The 22,775-nt window shown below is 41.6% G+C and overlaps 2 protein-coding genes across 2 annotated transcripts; one reads left to right on the forward strand and one right to left on the reverse strand.

The window, feature by feature from the left end:
* Positions 1 to 1,005: 1,005 nt before the first annotated feature.
* steap2 (STEAP family member 2, metalloreductase) lies at positions 1,006 to 6,531 on the reverse strand. The gene is made up of 5 exons (XM_041961659.1): positions 6,147 to 6,531; positions 5,483 to 5,649; positions 2,836 to 3,363; positions 1,694 to 1,858; positions 1,006 to 1,299 (listed from the first exon to the last, which is right to left on the reverse strand). Exons 1-5 carry the CDS (start codon positions 6,529 to 6,531, stop codon positions 1,006 to 1,008), a joined length of 1,539 nt encoding a protein of 512 aa, XP_041817593.1.
* A 4,662-nt stretch (positions 6,532 to 11,193) lies between these two features.
* Positions 11,194 to 21,927, forward strand: alg14 (ALG14 UDP-N-acetylglucosaminyltransferase subunit). Its single transcript, XM_041961691.1, has 4 exons — positions 11,194 to 11,425; positions 12,960 to 13,111; positions 15,173 to 15,295; positions 19,981 to 21,927. The coding sequence occupies exons 1-4, from the start codon at positions 11,281 to 11,283 to the stop codon at positions 20,209 to 20,211; spliced, it is 651 nt and encodes a 216-aa protein (XP_041817625.1). The 5' UTR covers positions 11,194 to 11,280; the 3' UTR covers positions 20,212 to 21,927.
* The last annotated feature ends 848 nt before the right edge of the window (positions 21,928 to 22,775 follow it).

Below are 22,775 nucleotides of genomic sequence, written 5' to 3' on the forward strand. Positions count from 1 at the left end.
CTGCATAATAATCATTTAGGCAATAATAGACCGGAAGTATCTCAAGGTATAGGCGGCACCTTACACATCACACATTTTTAGATGGGAGACAAGATTTTTGTTGTATTTGCGTGTGTTATCTATAAAGTAGTGGCATTTACTTTTGTGTACCAGCAATATTTGCTTATTCCCAGAGGACTTCCTTAAATGAGTCCCATACAGACCTTCTCTCTTCTGACCACACAACACAGGTAACGATAACAAGGTTTTCTCAGGGCCACCATAAAAAACACTATTGAAAAGAAATTTCCATTGCATGAAATTGTCAACCAACAAGCAGAAATACTGTACACAATTTAAGAGGTACTACAGCAATTTACTATGCACTTCCCTGAAGACTCACAGCAGAAGCCTAGATGTCCCGACAAGTCCCTTGTAATACCCCGTACTTCCCATAATGCAGCTCAGTAGTCAGCCCCAAACAAAAACATGGGTCCTACACTTCCCACAATGCAACCCTGTACTGTCTTTTAGCTTGTGCTCCCCTTTTTAAAATACAGGCTTTCTGTTTGAAATCTGTCAGAACACACAAAGTGTTTTCACTGGCCGAGCAGAACTAGCCCACTGAGCAATGACCGTCATGTGTGAAATTGGTGGAGTTCCCCTTTGAAGTAATGAACAATACTCAATGTAATGTCTGTCAGAACACAAGACCAGGAACAAGGTATTGATAAAATATCGACAAAGTTCTTGGCATACTTTCGGCATATCGGCAAGATACTGTCAAGGGACGAATATTCAGTTTTACAGTTTAGATGGGTAAACAAGGGACACAAGTACACAATTTACATATTGGCAAAAACTGTTCAGTCACAAAGTATGAATAATAATATGCCCTTCCAATGAAAATCACATAAATAAGTAGTGTTCAATATTATATAATAATATTGCTTCCATAAAACAGCTAAATATGGCAGTATATGTCAAAATCCCGATAAAGGAGCAGACAGCTCTGTGCTGCAGGGATCACATAATGGTAACTCTCTCAGGTGAAACCTGGACGGCCGAGCCCACCGGCTCCAGGCGCTGGCACCAGTACTGACTGCTGTCGAGGCCCTGGCGAATCTGGTGCAGCTTGCGTGCCACACAGGGGAGCAGCATCAGCACCTTCGCCAGTATAACACACACTGGCAGGGCAAGGGCCACCACGAAGCTGGGCGGCAGGTAGAAACGGTAGGCCTCCTCTTCAAAGGCTCGCTTCCAGCCAAACAGCAGGCCATGGAAGGTAGCGATGAGCAGGGCGATGTAGCCCAGAGTGGACTGGAGCAAAGACAGTAAGACTCATGATGGTACATATAGTAACAACCCCTGTTATCATACAGCAAGGAAAACAAAGGCAGCAAGCCAGTGAGACACACAACTCCATTTACAATGTCACAGTCACACACAACAAACAGGCAGCAGCAGCTGTGACACACAGTTAAAGTACTATAAAAACCCTGAGCTCTCATTCTGACGCATAGATATTATACACATGTTTAGATTCTGTGTAACTTTTCTAGAATATCATTACCTAAAACATCCATAAATCCACACAGAAATAATTGAAAAAAGATGCTCTGTATAACCCCAGAACTTCCCTCAGAGTCATCATGTTTTTACGTAGTATTAAATGAATCCAGTGTTAGAAAACCCCTGGTGTATATATTTGTACCTGTATGAAGCTGAACTCCCGCCAGTTGAGTGTGCTGTTGACAGAGGGGATGGAGGTGATTGCCAGCAGTGACAGGAGCCCGAGGCTCATGATCCCAAAGGAAACGTACATCTCCACCCTCCACACCTCCTCCTCATTCCATGCATTCTCCACATTAGCATGGATCTGCCAACACAGAGGATGCTCATACCTGAATTCATCATAATCATCATCCTTCAGTTTTTATGTTTTATTCATGGTCGGATTAACCTGCAAAAGGGCCAAAGTGTGACTAAGTGTTTAGGCTGTATTTACCCATTGTTACCCTGTGTAATGTGGACAGTGCTTACAGGAAAAATACCTGGCCCAGATTTTGTGTGTGATAATTAAATTAAACACGCTCATTCAGGTATCTGCAACATGTACAGTAAGTGCAAAACAGAAATACTGAGGGTCATAAAACTGAATTTCTATTCCCCCAAGACTACAAACTGGACCCACCTTAAGCCCTTCTGTCATGTCAGTGTGCTGTAGATTATGCTTCAGTCGTGTATATTCCCAAATAGATTTTCAGTTAAATTAGCCAAGCCTGCACAGAAGTTTGCATGGATCCATGTGGACATGACCAGGATTTATGTGCTGATAGCAGATGTGTGAAATATGTCAGACCAAATGCAGTGTGTACAGAGTTGGATTATGTATAAGTAGAGTGTTCTGCTTTGGAGTCTTTCAGGCACTTTAGCATGTAAATGGTAAATGGCTACATTTATTATACGCTTTACAAGGCTGTTGCTGCTCATTCGCCCATTCACTAACTGATGGCAACAAGCCACCACACAGGGTGCCTGACCATCAACCTCACTGTAATGGCAAGATTTCAGGAAGCTGTGTCCAATTAAAGAGGTTTCACGTACTTATGTCTGACATTGGATGCTCCTTCTGCCATTCTTTATGCCAAGCTAGCCTGAATGCTCTGTATTGATATTGATCTTGTAACATTATTAATGTCATCTATCTTAAATGTCACAAATATCACATGATATCACACAAAATGCTGACACATTCCTTTAATGTGGGTGGAAAATGCCGGCTTTGTGTGGGTGAAAGGTCAAATTTATGAGTGTCAGTGTGGAAATACTGTCAGAGCCCTCCATCGCACTGACCTGCTGGTAGGCGGTATTGAGCAGCAGGTACCTCTCAGACCTCCTCATGGGCAGACACAGGCTGTAGAGAACATGGACACCAGCCAGGAAGAAGCTGAGGAGGCCCAGTTGTTTCCGGCTCTGCAGCCAGCCCTCCAGCCAGTGTGGGAAATGCCTGTACTTGGTACCATAGTAGAGCTGGTGGGCGGCTGCTAGCTGGCCTGCCAGGTACACCAGGGCCAAGAGAGTGATGGCAACAGTGGGCAGTGTTCGGTTCACCATCTCTATGGGAATCTTGTAGAAGTCACTCTGCTTGTATTTCACATACGGGTGGATGATATCTCGCACAAAAGAGTAGGCAAAAAAAAAGATGGAGAGGGCCACGGCAGCAAGGACGGGGCCCTTCCAGCCAGGAAATAACTGTATAGGCATGTTTTCAATGTCCCGCGAAGAAGACAGGGTGCCCATATCCACCGGCTGGAAGTTGAGATGGCGGGCTAGTTCCATAATCTGCTGTCTAGCCTCCACTGAGTCACTGCAAATGAACACCTGCACAGAGCCAGGATTACAGAGAGAAGGATTGGTTCGAGGCAGTGGAGACAAACACAAAGGATGGGAGGACATATGATATATAGTATATGACATATTCATCTGTGCCATAGAGCTCCATGTTTGTCCAGAAACTATTAAAAACTACAGTGACCAGTTTTAGGATTTTTTAAATGAAACTACATATTTATGAGGTGTTTTACTTCTTCACAAGGGTGAGGGCTGCAAGTGGACAACAGGGACATGTCTCCTCCAATATTTTGGGAGGACATAATTGTCACTGCCAGTATCTGAGCGAGTGCATTATCTTTGGAGTGTCAGTATGTTGATTTAAAATGAAAACCTGTTAGCTACCTAACATTACCAGCGTTTCCACTGTGGAAAATAACATCAGCTGATGTCATTTAGCCATGTTAGATAGTGTTAACTAGCAAGCTAACCCTGGCTTCGGTCATCTGTAGACTAGCAGTCACTAGCATACATTATTTGGATAGATATATCAAAATGTTTTGATTTTCAGTCTAGAAGCCCCATGAAATGACTCCATTAATGGATTATTTTGTATACAGGAAACACAGCAGCAAGCAAGAGATGCAGAGCAGGCTGAAGAGGAAACAGGCGCATCCTTAGGGTTCCAGCTGAGTTGATAGTTAAGAATTATAGTTTGGGGTTGAGAGCCACAGACAGACTATAATGAAGGCTATGTCTTTTTGTAATGTTATACTGCAGCATTGAAAAAGAGCCACAGACAGTGTAGGCATGTCAGAAAGTACTAAGAAACAGAGTAACATGTTGCTTTTGCCCTTGCACTGGATTGTTCACTGTGAATTAAATTTCCTTTAATAGTCTCTCAGCAGTTACATATGTGCTCTCCCTGCATACTATGTGTCAAAAAGTCATTTTCTTCCAAAATAGTCCATATATTTTATTTCCTAATGGTAATAGTATCACATTTAGATTATAAGGGCATTTTTAAATTTTTCTGAAACTATGTTGCTTATTCAGCCAAAGATGAACTCTTCTCTCTTTTTATGTATAATCAACACACCATCATCTACCATGTTGACACGATTGAAATCACAACCCCGACAAGCCAAGCCTATTTTCCACCCTTTGTCACAGGTTGTCAATGAGCTGTGAGCAGTTAACAATATAAGATCTGACGCCAGTATTTTACACCAAAAAAACGAACAAAAAAAACCCCCACAAAGATTTCATTTCATACTGTGGAAATGTTTTTCTTCTACCTTTCTGACGTTTTAATCATTTCGCCACATCCTAAAATTCATCCCATGATCCTCTGTGGGCTCTAGACTCCAGGGGCTTTGGATTTGGCCTAACATGCTAATGACTTTCCAAATCATTGTGATTTGTTAGGATCTGCGCTGTCTATCTTGTAGTGAGCTCTGAAAAGGACTCAGGCTGTGCATACTGACTTGTTTCAACTTTTATTGAAACACAGTGCTATTGATACTGTGGTAATGACAGCACTGGAGGCCATATGAAAATTCATTCTTTACTTTTGGAATAGAAGTTTGACAAAATAATCTTAACTTCTTTTCCAAGCTTGTTTTGGACCTTCAACTACAAGTTGGGTCGGCTTAGGCATCATCACATGACCGGTGTGTGGAACTTAAGTTGCATGAAAACAGCTGGTTGTATCGGTGTGGAGATGCTAACCCCATCCTTGATCTTTCACTGACTCCTGGTTCCTGACCTTTGGACTCCTTCCGTGGATGCTGATCGGTTTTTGTCTGGTGTTCACAGGCATTTGACGTTGTCTGTGCTCACTCAGTCTCTTATCCAGAGTCCTTGCTGTCTTACAGACAGGGGCTACTGTCTTACCCCATCCCTGCCCCTGAAGGCAGTGGAGATCAGGGAGGAAATTCACATCACAACAGGGAGCATCTTTGAACAGAGACACCCCCCCCCCCCCATATTCAACTAGCTGTTATCATGCTCCTCAAGGCCAATACTTGAGTGACTTGACGATAATTGGGTCATCGTGGTGACACAACAAACAGCCCCATTTTATAGTTGAAGGCTATAAAAAGCCATTGAAATGTACAGAAAAGGCTTTTTGTTGCTTGTTTTTTTCTGAGAATATGCTTCATTGTACCTGTGTGCTGGCGTCTTTGGGGCAGCTCTGCTGCATAGCCCAGGCTGAGATGACATTGAAGCCTTTGACCACAATGGAGTCAGGCAGCAGTGAAGACAGATACTCAGCGTTAGACTCTGGATACTGGTTCACCTTCCTGTTGTTACTCACATCTACTAGAATCTTGCCTGAAGGACAAAAAGACAAACACACATGACTTGAGTAGTCAAAGACTTTAAAATACATATATACTAAACTTGGGATGTTAGCTACAGGCTACAGCAGCACAATAGGCCTCTCTTGGCTATTTGGTGATGACTTTACATCATTGCACATGCATTAGTTGCTTCAGTCACTTTAGTAATAATAATAATAATGTACACTAAAATGTTGGACAAGTTCAGAATTTTTCCACTGACGTCTAATACAACACTCACCACATCCACACACAATCATGGCATTTGAGTGTTGTATTAAGATAGAGGAAGCTTCCGTTAATATAGAGCATCATAGTGTATTAGACTACATTGTTCCTTCTTCTTTTATGATCCTACATGCTTTCCTTCAGTCAGCCGTCATGTTCGTGTTTTGTGCAATATAAAGATCAGCTGGAAGAAATTAAAGAAAGTCCTCCTCCTTTAAATGGCTGTTAGTGTTCTCATTGTGTATATGTGTTGTTATCTACCTTCAAGTAGATGCTTGAGGTCCCACAGGACAGAGTAATGCTCACGGCGGATTGCCAGGAACACAATGCTGGCCTTCCCCACAGCGTCTTCATGGTGTGTCACATCCACCACATGGGGAAATGACTGGGCTGCCAGTTTGGGATGGCGGCTGCCCACCACCACATGGAAGCCACGGCGCAGCAGGCGTATGGTCAGGCATTTGGAGAAGTCACCAGAGCCAAGGATGGCCACTGTGGCCTGGGCAGGCAGACAGGGTGTCCCTGTGTCTCCATTTTTCATGCTGCTCGGCGGGAAACAGGTCTGGGCGTGGTGGAGACGGTGGGAGGAGGAGGCTGTGAGGAACACAGGGCTCCTGCTGCCACCCATCATAGAGATGGAGTCCATCCTTTCTCTCTGTCACTTCTTCTTCTGTGGGTTTTTTCTTAGGATGATTTCAGTGGGCCTCGGAGAGGTAAGAGGAAAGGAAAAGAGGGATAGAATCATGTAAGGCATCCTACACATGATGCAGAAACACACAGGCAGAAAGAGTCTGCATCAGCCTGGGTGATTTTCCTATGATGGGAATTATGAAATCAAACATCATAGCAAACAATAGCATTACACCTGACTGCTTCACATGCTAAGAGTTCATGCCTTTCATTTAAATAAACTTTAAATAAAAAGTTCAGTCCTTGAACCTTGACCTTGGAAAGGGCAGTAATATCACCACAATGTCCACTCAGTAGATGTTCTGAGGTTTCTATATGTATTTTTGAAAGTAAAAATATTGGTACAACCTTCTCCTGAGTCACTGCTCATAAAGGGGTTATGAGTTGTAACTAATGGCTTTATTTATGTTGAATAACTCATTTACTAATGCTTTATAGATCAGTTAAGGACTAAGTGTTCTTGTTGCCTGCTTTGGAAATGTTATTAGTGATAATTTCAGTGTCACTTTTGATTTATCCTCGCAGTTAGTTGGCTAATGTATTTCTAAGTGTGTGCATGTGGAGGTGGTGGAGGGTGGGGGTTATCCTACAACAGCTGTCAATCATCTGCTGCAGCAGCTCGGTAAAAGCCGGTCAGAGGACATCCGTCCACCGGGAGAAGCTGCGTCCTCTCATGACCTTCTGTCTGCAGAGACAGATCCTGTGAAGGACGCGGCCGTGTGTGTCCAGGCAGCCTGTGTGCACCTGTAGCGCTGCAGCACGGCTGCTGATGCTCGTCCATGGAGCCGCACAGCGTCAGATACACAGAAAGCTGATGACAACACGCCTACATTTACCGATTCAGAGGTGAACGAATGACTACACACACGTGGTGAGGGCGATGGTTTATTACTCACCTGTCATCGAGCTTCACCGCGATGATGATGATGTCGGTGCAGAGGTGCAGACCAGCTGTTAGCTGCCCATCTTGCTCCGTGTGCTGCTCAGCCTCCGCTATCTGAACACATGCAACATTCACGGACTGTACGGACGATCGGATATACCAGCTTTCCTCTGTAGTTTTCGCTGAGTCGGTATACTTCGTTTTGCTTTAAATGAACCAACATTATTACAAATGCAAAACAGTAAATAATTATTAATTTAATTATTATTTAAAAGTAAATAATCTAAGAAGCAATAACCCATAATGTGCCCTATAATAAACATAAATAAGTAATATAAAATCCAAATTTAACAGCATTTGCCTAATGAAAGAAAAAAGTACCAAAAAATGGAAATTAGATGATTTAAAAGAAATTGCAAACTGTTAGTGGGTCTGAGTCTGCGACGTGTTGTATAGACAGAGAGGACACACTTCCCGGGAATGTGTGTGAGAAAGTTACTTAACAAGCCACAACAACAACAACAGCAACTGCAGCTGTGGAGAAACAGGACATCCTCAGGGTTTCTCCGAGCATCTCACCGAGGAAAGTCCGAAACAAAGAGAAGGAAATCCTTGAAGTGTAGCAAGTGCAGCAAATACTGGCGATACCCCCAAACAATTAACTACAACATTCCCCTTCTTCGGAAGGCATCTTAGCCTTAACATGAAACATACTCATGTACACCATTTTAAATGAACATACTGACAACACATGAACACTCAGCAACATGGGAAACATGGCAGTGGAAATGCTAACCTACATCGTTAAAAATAAGTCTGTGCTCTGATCCATACATGAGCGCACAAAACACGAGCTTGCGATGTACGGCACACTGTTCATACTACAGCACAACATCATTGCACTGTGACATTTACATAATGTATGTGTACATATGAGTTTTTCTTTAAAAAATTCAATTGATTTTCAATAGCGAAAGTTTGAAGTAGGCTGAACACTCCTCCCAGGAGACCTAAAAAATGTATTTCTATAGACGGTATATAGAAATAGTATAATCACAATCACAGCGTTGTCAAATGTTCAAAATCTTTGTTCTGCATGAAAAAATCAGGAATTATATTTGTTAATCAGCCACACATGCAAGCTATCCCCAAAGGCTCTGACAGCATCACAGGTGTAGAAAACACGTGTGCTGAGTAGTACATCAACACTTAAGCAGTGCGCAATTTGAACAACATTTACACATTTATTTTGGATAAAAACCACAGGGATACTTGCATTAACCATCCCAAACTTTGCTCATGGAAAAGGGAAATAGCAAGAACTGTGACAGCCTCTCCATCATGACCAGATTGGATGAGCCTAGACTTCCAAGCAAAATATATACAGGATACGTGAGCTATGAGGTTAAGCCATATATTCCTCCAGCATGGAGATGCTTCAAGTATCAAAAATAAGGCCACATAGCAGTGATTGGCAAAGACATGCAAAGATACAGTAGAGAAACAAGTGGGATTTAAATTGTCAGTTGTAAAAGCACAAGTCATATGCTTTGCTAATTGCCATGAATCAGTACTCATGAAATCTTATGGACAAGTACTGGAACAGGTTAAGGTGGTTTGATTTCTTGGAGTTCTGTTTGATGAAAAGCTCACCTCGTGCCACTTGATCAAATGAAAAACAAGTGCAAAAAGATCAATAATATACTGCAATGCCAGGGCGAGATTGGGAAGCAAGCAGGACATCTTCATTACATGTTTATTGGGCTCTTATGAGAGCAGTCCTGGATTATGGATTCATAGCCTATATGTCTGCAGCAGGAATCAACCTTAAACAGCTGGATGTTTGCTCGCGTTCTCCAAATTTGTAGTGTAGAATTTAAAACATCACCAGTATGATGAAGTGAAGTGTCTCTATGAATTAGGAGGGTCAATCTTATGTTGGAGTATTAGGTTAATCTGCAAGTACATAGTAGACCACATCATACAAAGGCTATTTTACAGGACTGTTGGGAGCACAATAAGTTCAGGATTTACAGTTTTGGTTGGACAGGGAAAGCAAAGGCACAAAATGTAGGCCTCTGCAACCTAAAATTAGGCCCCACTGTTCCATCATCTGCCATTCCTCCTTGGAGATTCATTAAGCCGTCCACAGACCTAAGTCTGCAGCAAAAATTAAAGAGAAACCTAAACTGATACTTCAGTAGACAATAGTACAAAACTATATTGATCAACAAAAAGACAAGATATTCATATTGCAGATGGTTTGAAAGGACCGGAGACTGGTCATAAAGGTGCTGTATACTTCATGCCTCATACATACAAGTACTGCTAGCAGACATTAAAACTATCATAAAGGACTATATCTGTTTAAAAACTGGCAGGAATATTGGGACAAAATTGATGCAGGAAGGTTTCTTTGGAGAAATCAAAATCATGTAGGTGTTGGTGGAATCCAGAGCAGGAGACCAAAGGAAGAGATGGTCATTACCTGTCTGAGAACAGGAAATACAGGTCTAAATCAAACACTCCATGGAATAGGTCAGCATCCTACTGGACTATGCAAACACTGTAATAAACCGGAAACTATGAAACATGCACTGATAGACTCCATGAAGGAAAATACAGTATTACACTCTGGAATAGGCTAGCAATGAAATTATGGAAAGTACGCAATGTTCTAATTAATTACTTAAGAGCAACGGGAATAATAGACTATGTTTGATTTGTGACAGTCAACAGCTCCACACTCCAAACCAGTAGGTGGCGGTAATGCGCCCAGAAGCTGGTTTGCCAACGGTCATTACGACTCAAGGAAGAAGAGGCAGCAGCCGCAGCAGCAGAAGAAGAAGAGTCGCTGCGGTTCATTAGGCGTCCAACGTGCCCTCGATGACGCCGTCCCCCCCACCGCCATCATGTGTTGTTCCATTTGTGTTAAAAACTAAACTGAACTTGGTGTGATCAACAACGATGGTCACACCAGAGCTGTACATCACCCACAATGCATTATAGTTATGCATTTTCAGTTGTGCATTTGCTGCAAGAACACAGATAAGATAAGGTTAGATGAGATAAGACTTTTTTATCCTATGAGGGGGTAATTCACTTGTTACAGCAGCTGAATAAAAAGGAGAGGTAAAAATAAACCCAGAACAAGTAGAACAAACAGACAACATTTAAAAAAATACTAAGTTAAATCTACAAATGATCAAAAAATAACAAAATCAAAAGTCAACCCCAAACGCCCAGTTTATATGTATGTATATGTGTGTGTGTGTGTGTAGGTCTGTATAGGCTTACACTTGCCTTGTTAACATACGGTTTCTGACATTACATTGAAAATATCATGAAACCGTAATAGTTATTCTAATCCTGATACCAAAATCACCGACGCAGCTAATTACCAGAGCCAACATATTGCAGTTATCCGCAGAAGACGCCTTCGCCTCGTTGAAATGAGTCTGCAGGTAATTGTGGTGCTTTGTAAAACGCAGTGCAGCACTAAGTCTACAACTGGCGGTCGATCCACGACAGTTTGGGCTGACACGTCTTAGGCAACTGGACTTGTTTGATATTCTCGAAGACACACATTTAGAAATACTTGGGCTGAAAGTTTATAGGGGAAGGTGCGCTCCATTTACACCCCCGCTCCTCCCGCGCCCACTTTCCCACTGTGTAGTCTACGCGACGTATGCTGCTACGTCATACCAAGCGCTCCGGTCGAGTGACTGAGGAGAGAACTACTAATGACACGCAGCGGAGGACCCTGAGCCCAGCTATCGAAACCAGCGTATGATTTGGCCCTAGAGAGCTGCCGTAGACGTCATGGCGTTCCTGGTAGCAGCTGTATTGGCTATTTTACTTGTATGTTTGTTATTTATCGCCCGGTTATATGTTGTTGTGAAGACTGGATCCAACTATCAGCCGGGAACCAAACGTTCGGTCACTGTTCTCGTCGTTGCGGGATCAGGTAACGTTAATGACATGACTCGCATGCATGCACCACGGTACCTTCAGGCATTATTACTCTGAAGCACCAGGGCGAACAAGAAGAAGACACTTTCAGTAGTCATTAGTGTTAGCTGACGTCCTTAGCTTCCACGCTAACAACACACATTGTAATTTACGTCCTTCTTGTCAGAACTGCTGTATGTTGTCACGCGCCGGGGTGAGTTCCAACAACACACACACACACACACACACACACACACACACAATGGTTCACTGCCAGGTACAGACAGCTGAGGTTGCAGAGGCGTATAGGTGTGGGGACAGGAACACGTTCAGAAAGTCAAAGTCCAGGTTAGGGAGGGCGGTGGCGGAAGCTGAGTCATTAAACACAACATTTCATCAGTCGTTCAACATTCCCTCGTTCACGTCCCGTCGGCACTTGCTCTCGGTGGAGTCCCCACAGTCATAAGAGTCGTTCCGTTTCTGTTAGAAACTAAAGTGAACCTGGTTCTGGGGGGGCTGAGGGGACGCGTCACCCAGAGCTCCCACCCTAATGCACTGCAGTTAGGCATTTGGTGAAAATAATCTTTTTGTTGTTTAGGAACAATGCTAGCAGAGTGAAATGACGTGATAACAGCTCAAATTCTCTAAATGCCAAGGAAAGGTGCTTCAGTGTTTCCTTTGATATCTCCTTCAGCAGAGGATACACTGGACCATCCTTTCTGAAAGAAAGGCGACAAAAGCTGTCCCACAGGTCCATGTGGCAGCAGCATTTAGAGCAACACACTATTCAGCCATTCAAGAAAACAAACAAACACATTATACATCCACAGGTTGTGTCAATAACATCTTTAAAGCACAGTCCATTCAAGGTGTTTACTGAGTTGTGGTTCTTAAGATAATAAATCATAATCAGATCCCAGTCAGCATATTAACCATAACACAGACTGTTGATCAAGAAAAGCAGATATGAAACATTTTTAGCCAGATGATGTTTGTTATTCAACATGACTGAAACTGAACAGTCTGCAGTCTGTCTCTTTGCTGTCAGTCTACATCACTCTTTCATCAGTTGTTCATTTATAGAATGACTGGTTTTATGGGGTGCTGCAGCCCACTCATGGCCCATTCTTCCCACCTCCATACCTATATTCCTTAAGGAAAGGCGTTTAGGATTTGACATGGTATGTACATTTTTTGACTGTTTGACTGGACCAGCTATGACTGTGATTCTGTCTGGAAGAGGCTTGACAGATCAGAAACTACAAACCTAAAGCCCCCCACTCCACTGACAATTTGCTCCAGGCCAACAAGCTGAACAAGTTTCACTCTCATTTTGAGACAATGGGGCAGTTCTGACACCATCCCCTGTGGCTGTTGCCTGGGTCCAGATCTTTGAATCCTCCCACTCCACCGATTTAAATTGTCTGCTGTAAGCAGAAGGGTCTAGTCTTAATGTTACTGTCTTGAAAGCTCATAGAGCTTTTGCTCATCGTCACTGTCATCATGTGCCTATCATGTGTAATTGAGATTGTGTCTTCTTTGTTTTCCAGGTGGTCACACCTCAGAGATCTTGCGGCTAATGGAGTGCTTGTCTGCAGCCTACACACCTCGACACTATGTCATTGCTGACACTGACAGGATGAGTGAGGAGAAAATCACCACCTTTGAAAGCTCTAAACCACACTCAGACTCTAGGTCACAGGTACATAGCTATCCATAGATGTATGTTTGGGTGTGGATGGTAGGGTTATGTCCCTACCAATGCCAAGACACTGCTGAATTGTCCCTACCAATACATTTAATGTCCAGTTTTTAGAGATCTCAAATCATCTTGTCGTTTAGGGGTAAGACCTATGCAGAGTTTCCAGCTTTGTGTGTTATCTGCAAAAGGTGGGCTATTTTAATTAAAATGAAAGACCAAGATATTAGGGATACCTAACCTGATAATCTGGCAAACTGCTGTACTGCTCATTGTGCCTTCAAATCTGCCAGTAGTAGTAATGTCTGAGCAGTGATGAATACTTTTGCATGTTCAAACACAGAAGAATTAAAAACGGTAATCAGTCAACTGATATTTTATTCAAATTTAAGCATAAGGTGTTTGCTAATTTGTGATCAATGCTTAGACACGTCGTTGCATCTACAACTGTTAAAATATCTTAATTAAAATACCCACCGACATTTGGAATCAGGTCCTTCCTTAAGAAGAACCGATGTGTCAGTTATCATCTTTGACATTAACATTTAGGATTAATATTTATTGAAAGGAGACATATAAGGCTTTTTAAGGACAGGATCAGGAGTCAAGTTGATACTTTTGCATGGAGGTTATGTTTTAAGTTGTGTTTGAATGTTTGTCAGCACAATTATGGAAAAACTACTGGTTCAATTTTCATGAAACTTAAGGAGAGTGTAGCACGGGCCAAGGATGAACCCATTACATTTCAGAGCAGATCCGAATCATGGGGCAGATACATAAATAATTATTTTCTAACATTGTTACATAGGCCCTGGTGGAATAAATGTCTTGCATCTTAAAATCCAGTAGATGGTAGTAAAGTTCAGTAGTGACAAAACATGGTCCATTGTAGAAATATGATGACACCATATCACAATTCACATTCACAGCTGCCAGTGATCTGCTGGGACAGACAACTATTATCACTGACAATAGTCAACTATATTAACCATGAAGTTTGTGCTTGCAGATTTGCTTATCATAGAGGAGTGGACTATTTGACTGGGTGGAGGTCTGTGCTCTCTGAGTGCCCTTATAGTTATTGCATAGATTATGATATTGTGGACAATATATAATTTACCTTATGTACAGGATAAATTAGACACAGCTCAACTTATCTGTTGAACAAGAGGAGTTTTGTTTCAGCAGCCTGACCAGCACAGACACACACACACACAGTGTGACTAACTGACATTCTTATTCTTAAAAAATGGCCAACATGTCTGAGAAAGCTGATGAAATAACCAAATGTGACGAGACTGTCTTTGGTGCTGTGTTAATATTCACCAGCAGGGGGCATGAGTACACTTTCAGCTTCTCTGGTACTTCTTCTTTTGGATTCAGCTTTGTTGTCATTGCATAGACAACAAATGCAACACACCAAACTGATTCCTGCTCTATACCTTTTTCATAATAATAATAATAATACATTTTATTTGTTAAAAGCGCCTTTCAGGAATATCAAACAACAATACAATAAAACACAATAAAATAAAATAAAATAAAGAAGTGATCAGTGAGAAATAAGGGAATATATAGTATGTGCATTTATTTGAATGAAATATTTTACTGCAGGCTAATTTTCTGTTGGTTGCTGGTGATTAGCAGACTATGTGTTGCAGCTCTAAATGTGTTTCATACAAAATTGTGTACTTCTTGTTTGGTATCTGTGTGAACACAAGTTGATAATTTCATCTATATCCATTTCATTGTGCTAGAGGCAGAACTCTCACCAAAAATGTGTGCATGGCTAGATGTAAATGGCAGCATATCTTCAGTATTTTGGGTGGGTAAACTGAACCTCGGTTGTTGTGTGACACTATAGTTAAGTGTAGACTCACTGGAAAAGTACCACTGACCTGTTCATGTGCTGGTGAGCGACTGTGAAATCTGAGATATGAGATTTTGAAGCCAGTTTTATCCAAATGTAAAAAGACTTATGATTAGTAAAGATAATTTGTAATTTGTAATCTAAATTGCAACATCCCTGAGTGCCTCTGATGGATATGTGTACTTGTTCCCCAGTTCACCATCTGTCGGATCCCTCGGAGCCGGGAAGTGCATCAGTCTTGGTGTTCCTCTGTTATCAGCACCGTGAATGCCCTGTGGTACTCTCTCCCTCTGGTGTTCAGACTCAGACCCGACATGGTGAGTGCAGATTGTGTTATTATTTTCTATTTTTGAATCCCCCATTTTTATAGAGGCACGAAACTGCTTAAGTAACCTTTTAAAGACCGATTCACTCTGGAAGAGCACAAACAAATCCAACTCCATCCACTTACAAAGTCTATATTCAGATAACAATCACATATGAACACTGACAAATTCTTCCTCATGAAATGTACAATGTTGACATTTAACTTGGGTTGCATAACAAGATCATGCTCATTGAATTATGCAACATCTTGTCTCATTAAAAGATTGACTTTTAAAAGATTCTCATTCCAAGAACATTTAATTTTGAAGTGGAAAATGTAATTAGTGCTGAATGCTATGTATTATTCTGTTCAAAACAAGTAGACTAACATCCAGTGGGATATAAGCTTATGCTTTTGTGATGTTACGTAAACATCAACTGTAGATAGATAGGATCATGCACCATATGACCGAAAGGTGTATCTATAATATGTGGACATCTTTTCCATGTATTTTAGCTGCTGTCTTTCTACTGTATGGCTTGACGTAACCCCTTTTGTTCTTTTCTGGTTTGTCATGGTGGATAGTGGGAGTGGACAGTGCACTCTTTTCATCACCGTCACTGGTGTCGTGATGTGGAAGTTAACGTTATGACCAGTGTATGCCAAATTCTTTGTTGTTGCCTACAAGAACACAACAAAAGTCTTCATCTCCTTCCACCATCCGAGAAAGCGAACACTCATTGAATTAACTCGATGGACATGTCCCCACAAACAGCTGGGAAAATCTTTGGCTGTATGTGCACACAAATGATTTTACTGCTACTCGTTTGAGGGCCAGTGTAAGGCAGGATTTGCTTCAAAACTGAGGCTTCAAAACTTACAACGTGTAAGTTTAGACATTTTTGTTTTCCTTTACTGTTTGTTTTGCTGGTTAGAAGGCATGTAACCATATCAAAAACTCACAGTATGATAATACCTACATTAAAACGTCCATGATTTGGTATTTTTTGCAATTTCTCTTAAAAAAAGAAAGAAGCAAAAATTACTTGATAAAGAAGCCCTTTATTAATAAATTACTGTGTGCAGCATTTTTTATTCATCTAAAATTTGCTTTTAACTTAAAGTACTCGCTTTCTTTTTCTCATGAAATAAAAGAAAGGTAGCCAGCCATGACGTAAGCATGGGCAAAAAATGACCTTGAATTGTCTTTGGCAATGAATGGTTTAACAGGTACAAGTTCAAAACATAAACGATGCAGCAGTCAGTAGCAGTCCTTTTCTAAAGTGATTAAGAGAGGTGCCAGTTCGTGTACTGGCGGGTTTAACAGTGTGTTTGATGGTCAGTACAGCTGTGGTGAAAAGCATCATAACATGAGCTTGACTATAACATAGTGACAGCTTTGAGCCTTATTTTTATCGGGATATTGTGAGATTTGATATATTGTTACATCCCTGGTTAATTTGTTGAATTTGCAGTTAGCATATTCTGTGGCTAATGTGGCTAGTAGCATCGATTGTAGACCCACACTCTGGAGCAATGTTGGTGTATTTAATTTTGAGAAACAGTTAAGCCTCATTTGAAGCCAGTTAAATTAAACCTGAGTAATAACTAGGATGTAGGAAACTATTTGTGTTGTCCTAGCGTTACCTCCACACTTCATCCTGCAACACAAGCTCAGCTCGTTTTGTTGTTGCAGGAAACTGCCCTCTGCTGCATTGGTCTGTGTGTCTGTTGCTGCCATGTGTAAATGTACATAGTAGACATGCTCCGTGGTACATGGACTTATAGCGTTTCTGATTTATTTTTGTTATACCACGATATAATACTCTCACCATAAAAAGTACTGTGGTATACATTTTAGGTCATATTACCCACCTTTAGTGGATAGTATCTGGTCCTTTTTTTGTTATGCATGAAAGTGATAACAGGTTAGTAGCATTTCGGATGGAGATGAAGATCCTCTTCTGTGTTTAAAATCAAATGCCAGCTGCTTTCCACTGGTGTCAAGGGTGGCCCGGAAGTACTTGTGTGTGTGCGCGCCACAAGTACACCATCAGAACAGGTGTTCAGTACCACAGGCAAAATTGTCAGTCCGTTATGTGTCCAGCTCAAGCCTGAAAAAGTAAATATGCTTGTTATTTTCTGGTGAAAAACTTAGAATAGGCTTAAAGAATATCTGAACATTGTGGTGTGTAGGACACACTTTTATGCCCATTTTCATTGCTGCCATTTTTGTTATTACTGTTGTTAATATTTGATAAGCCTATTGGATACATTTCATAAAATATATACATACAACATTAAAAACATGTTAAAAACAGTAATATAACAGGAGATGGAAAATCACAGTTGAACTGCACTGTAGCCACCTTGTGGCAGCAGTTGGTGGCTCCCTCAAAGTCCTCCAATGTGATTTCTACAACCGTATATCACGGGAATGTTTGGGAGAGGTTTTATGGTATCAAAAATTGGAAACGGGCCAGCCCTAATCAATATAATATATATATAGATGACACAACTGATGAACTATAGTGTCAATGTGTAACACGTCCTCCATTGTGCTTCTCATATCTCTTTCTCAAGACTTGCGCTCTTGAATGTCCCGTGAAGTAGTCAGAAATAGAAGAGTGTGTTGTTGTAATACTCGCTAGTCAGATGCCCATTCAGGTACTGGAGTTTCTTTACCTTTGGTCTCACGGCCATGGTGCACAGGTTCAAGGCTCTGGTTGCAGGTAAACTGTGCCTTTTCTCCTGCTGAGTCAGCCACCATGCTGTCATATTAGATGTGCAGTGTTCATTAAAATTATTGTGTTTTTTGGTGATTTGTTTAAGTGTGGACAAATTCTTGACTGTGTCGTTTGTTGTGTCCATAAGTGGACCTTGAATAAAAAAGTCCTGACTAACCTGTGATAACGATAGATGGGCTTTCCATTCATGAAATGCATTGTGCACAGAGACTGAACTGACTGTGGATGAGGTTCATACTGTATCAGATTATTTGTTTAAATGGGCCCAAGACAAAGACAAATAGTAAGACTGAAACCTTCCACCAGTTGTTGGTTATGATAAAGACAAAAAATGACACATGCATAGGCAAGCGTTTGTGTTGGGCAGCTGTGCAAACAGCAAGACAAACACCTCATAGATAGTCAGAGGTGACACACTGGATCCACTGTGTTGCAACAAGTGACAATATTTATACACACACACACACATAGACTTGTCTGTACCTGTGAGACAGTACAAAGAGCATGGTTCCTTTGTGGAGATGTGTGAACCTTACAGACTGGCCAGGCGGGTGCCGTTCCTGACTGAAGGGTACATGACAGCTCGCTGGGAGTTTGCCAGGTGACACCTGAATAACTCTGAGACCATGAGAAACAAAATCCTCTGGTGTGTAGATCAAACTGTTTGGCATCCTCATTAATACTGTCCCTATAATAAAACGTTATGGTCGCAGCATCATGCTGTGGGGATGGGGACTGGGTGACTAGTCAGGATCGAGAAAAAGATGGATGCAGAAAAATACAGAGCAGTCCCGAGTGCTAAGGTTCTCAGGCTGGGGTGTTGGGATCTGGTAGGAGCTGGTCTGGTTATTAGCAGATATTATGGACAGTTATTTATACCAATAACTGTATTGACATCAATAAAATAACGGGGCACCAGCCTGAGATCTGGGACCAATAACCAAACCATGGATACAGTCTCACAAAGGGGGCTGTTCACTTAAAATGCTGATGTTTATAATACCGTTTAACATTTATCAGGTGGCCAGTGAAGGCTTGAATCTGACCACTGACAAGCAGCAGTTACCACAAGACATATTATAGACAACTGCATAATAGTGTCTTTTTAATTTCAGCAGTACTGATCAACAAGCAAGCAACTACACCAACAAGCAACCTTGATGCTCACATCTGATGCCATGACATTTTGTTTTGCGTGTTTGTAATGTGACTGTTCTAGGTCTAGGTTTTTTAACTGTATGCATGATGGAACTGCTCTGCTTTAGTGAATACAGAGTGCAGGGCAGTTATATGTAGTTTCCAGAGCGCTGACGAGAGGATATTACAGTGCTGCTGTGTCTGTACTGTGGAGCTGTTTGATGACTTCTCCAGACTCCAGAGCAGCGCTGTCTGGTTTCCTGGAAACTCAAACCCCCACAGCCTCCCTCAGCCCTGAGGCAACTTTTTCGTCCCGGTCTGCTCCCCCCCTTTCATGGAGTCTCACTGAGCTGCCTTCACTGTTGCCACTGAGTCACACACATACTGTCAGTTTCTGCTGTCTTTGCCCTTTTGATCTTCAGACTGTGTGTTTACCACATGCATTCAGAATGTTGAGGGACAGTTCTGCTCCGTTATGTTTGGCTTGACACACACCCCATGACTCTCCAAATCCCAAGATCTCAACAATAAACACGCAGAGAATCATTTCCTTTATTATCCTCTAGCTCTAGCCTTTTTGACTAAAATGAATTAATATCTACATGTAACATGTAACCATGTTTATCTGGATGAAAAACAAATGCATGGCACCCTGGATTGTTCCTTTAGCCGGTTTCTGTCATGTGACATGAGACTTCTGTCACAGATGTCCTGAACAGTATGTGTAGAGTATGTGTCACTTCCTTGAAATGCGCTCACACCTCTCTCTCTCTCTCTCTCTCTCTCTCGGTGTGTGTGTGTTTTGTTGCAGGTGCTGTGCAACGGTCCGGGGACCTGCGTCCCCCTGTGTGTGGCAGGACTCCTGCTTGGAATTCTTGGAATGAAGAAAGTCCTTATCGTTTATGTTGAGAGTATTTGCCGGGTGCAGACGTTGTCACTCACAGGGAAGATCCTGTACCCAATATCAGACTACTTCTTTGTGCAGTGGTCCTCTCTGAGGGACAAATACCCCAAATCCATTTTCCTTGGAAGAATAGTGTGAAAACATCTGTTACACACAGGTACAAAGTATACACAAATGTAGGATGAAACATGTTGTAATACTCTTGAATAAACGCACAATTCAAACAACAAACAGAGCAACATACAACACCAGGGTATACTTGGTGTTACTGTATATAGAAAACATTGGTGTTAAAAGGGAAGAAAATATTTTAGTCTCACGCTGCACTGACAGGTGTCTTTATGCTCCTGGTTGAAGAATTGACATGAAAATGAACTTTGAAGTATACTGCTGGAACAGTGATGTCAGTCTTTGTGTCCAGCTATGGTCCACAAGAAGCTTCTCGGCAGCTACTCTGGACGTTCTTGTTCCCAGAAGATTAATTCTGGAGTTTTCACTTTAGTACCGGAAACAAGACAAATTTTCCACTTCGACACTAGAAATCTCAAAATCTATTGGGATCATTGCTATGACATGATCCTAAATGCTCCCAAGAGGAGAAAGCCATGTATGTATTAAGCACTGGATACTGTATACAAAATGGCACATGATTTATTTCAATGTAAGTTGGTCACCAGGTACAAACATTGTTTTACAAGTCGAATTTTTCTGCCTACAGATCATATACATTAATGTCTCTTTCTGGCTGGTTTGTCCACAATGGATGCATTCAGGAACAGTATTGAGTGTTGGCCACACTCAGAGCTTAACACACACACACACACACACACACACACAGTCCCTGTAGTTAAGCATGCAAAATGAATGAAAATAAAGTTGAAGCATAGCGGATGCACTATTTTAATCAATACATCTTTCTATGCAGACCATGTAATGTCCTGTTTCACTTGTGTTGTGTGCACGTAAATGCAACGTTTATTTTTTTCCATTTGAAGATACAGTCACATTTACACCATGTCTGCACAAGAGGACATACTGTTAGCACATGAGCAGAGCAGCAGCTTCAGTGCTCAGTCTACATAGGCTGCGTTCAGGCACTGTATTGAGGTTTGGTCACCCATGTAGGTATTGGCAGCAGTCAGATTCCAACACACAATGACTGCAGTTGCATGCATAAAATGTGTAAAATAAAATACATGTAAATGTAAAAATATGTTTTAGGTTTTTTACACATGTAGCACGAGTGACTGACTGAAGTAGAAGCGTACATATCTGGTCTGTCAGTCGTGTGTGACATGGATGACAGTTTGTAGTCTAGTTGTGTAATATTGTACTGAACGTGGCAATGAAATACAATGTAACTACAGCTTCTCAATTTCCAAACAAGGTGCATCAGGGTTCATAGTTGAACTGAACCAGGAAATCCATTGGAGCCGACTGGACATCACCCATAAGAGAAAATATTGACTTGAATATGTCTGTTTTGGCCTAGTGGTATGGTTATTCAGAGAATGTAATGTGACTGCCCCCTGTGTGTAACTGTGTGCTGCTAAATCAAGTGACCTACACACAGCACTGCATCCTGTATAGACACTGTGTGGACTGAAGCTGCTGTTGCTAGCGTGCATCTTTCATTAAGCAGGCTGCGTATATTGTGAAACAGCCTAAATTGATTAGATTTACTGATATCAGATATTACAACTAGTGTTAGGTAAATGAAAAGTACAACAGCTACAGTCAGACGTCAGTCAGGCAGAGATCAGAGTTTAAACCAGGACTGAAGAGGTCAGAAGATGTTTTCGTAAAATTTAGCTAGAGAAGTTTTTGGGACATTCAGCATTTTTAATGGTAAATAAACCCACATGATGGCACTGAATAGTGTGTGCATGTATGATGTGTCCTATGGCAGCATGTACACACAGAACAACAGGGTGCCATGGGTGGAGCCTTGGGGAGCACCTCAGGTCAGATGGGTGACGGAAGAGGAGGCATCACTGACCACTACTGCAAAATTCTGTTTGATAAATTGGATTAAAACCAGTTTAGAGCTGTATCCGTGATGTCACTTTTCAAGGTGATCAATAGAATAGAATGATCAACTGTCAACAAATTTAAACATTAATTGACAAATTTAGTTTGGGCCCAGATTAACCAAGGAATGCAATGAATAACTAGGGGGTGGTGGCATTGTCACTGGTCTGTTTTTCTTTCTTTGTGCTGTGTTTCCTGTTCCTGGATAGAGCACTAGGCAGGAAGAGCTCTGAGATTATTAGTTGAACTAAACCAAAGAGGAGGGGGTAGGAGAGGTAGCAAAAGTTTCTGATTCAGCCTGACATTTGGGATGATTTATAGATAGACTAGATCTCTGAGTATCTGTGGAGAAGAAACACAGCTGTCACACTGGGCCGCACACAGAAACTGATCCTCTGCCAGTACAGAATGACTACAGTGGACTGGATTTTGACTCTGGTAAAGTTACTGACCGAGTGAACAGTGGGAGAGTGATGCGTCTGTGACCCGTGAAACAACTCCTAGGCAGAGCAAGACAGTGTCATACAACATAGCTATGAAGCATATGTACAGTACACATATGTAAGAGAGCCTCTTTAGAGACTCCATTACTACTCGTATTAATAATGGGAGAAATAATGGATAACCTTACCTGTATAAATGTGTTTGTTACAGTGAGTGCGTTCCAAAAG

Source organism: Chelmon rostratus, chromosome 20, assembly GCF_017976325.1.
Source record: "Chelmon rostratus isolate fCheRos1 chromosome 20, fCheRos1.pri, whole genome shotgun sequence".
Taxonomy (NCBI): Eukaryota; Metazoa; Chordata; class Actinopteri; order Chaetodontiformes; family Chaetodontidae; genus Chelmon; species Chelmon rostratus.

What these genes read in the sequence shown, in the direction of transcription:
- steap2 (XM_041961659.1), bottom strand. Translation starts at nt 6,531, where the DNA reads ATGGACTCCATCTCTATGATGGGTGGCAGCAGGAGCCCTGTGTTCCTC. An exon ending in TCAATACCGCCTACCAGCAG is followed by an intron (nt 1,859 to 2,835) that starts GTCAGTGCGATG and finishes CTGTGTTGGCAG; the next exon opens with ATCCATGCTAATGTGGAGAA. An exon ending in GGGAGTTCAGCTTCATACAG is followed by an intron (nt 1,300 to 1,693) that starts GTACAAATATAT and finishes TCTTTGCTCCAG; the next exon opens with TCCACTCTGGGCTACATCGC.
- alg14 (XM_041961691.1), top strand. Translation starts at nt 11,281, where the DNA reads ATGGCGTTCCTGGTAGCAGCTGTATTGGCTATTTTACTTGTATGTTTG. An exon ending in ACTCAGACTCTAGGTCACAG is followed by an intron (nt 13,112 to 15,172) that starts GTACATAGCTAT and finishes CTTGTTCCCCAG; the next exon opens with TTCACCATCTGTCGGATCCC. An exon ending in TCAGACTCAGACCCGACATG is followed by an intron (nt 15,296 to 19,980) that starts GTGAGTGCAGAT and finishes GTTTTGTTGCAG; the next exon opens with GTGCTGTGCAACGGTCCGGG.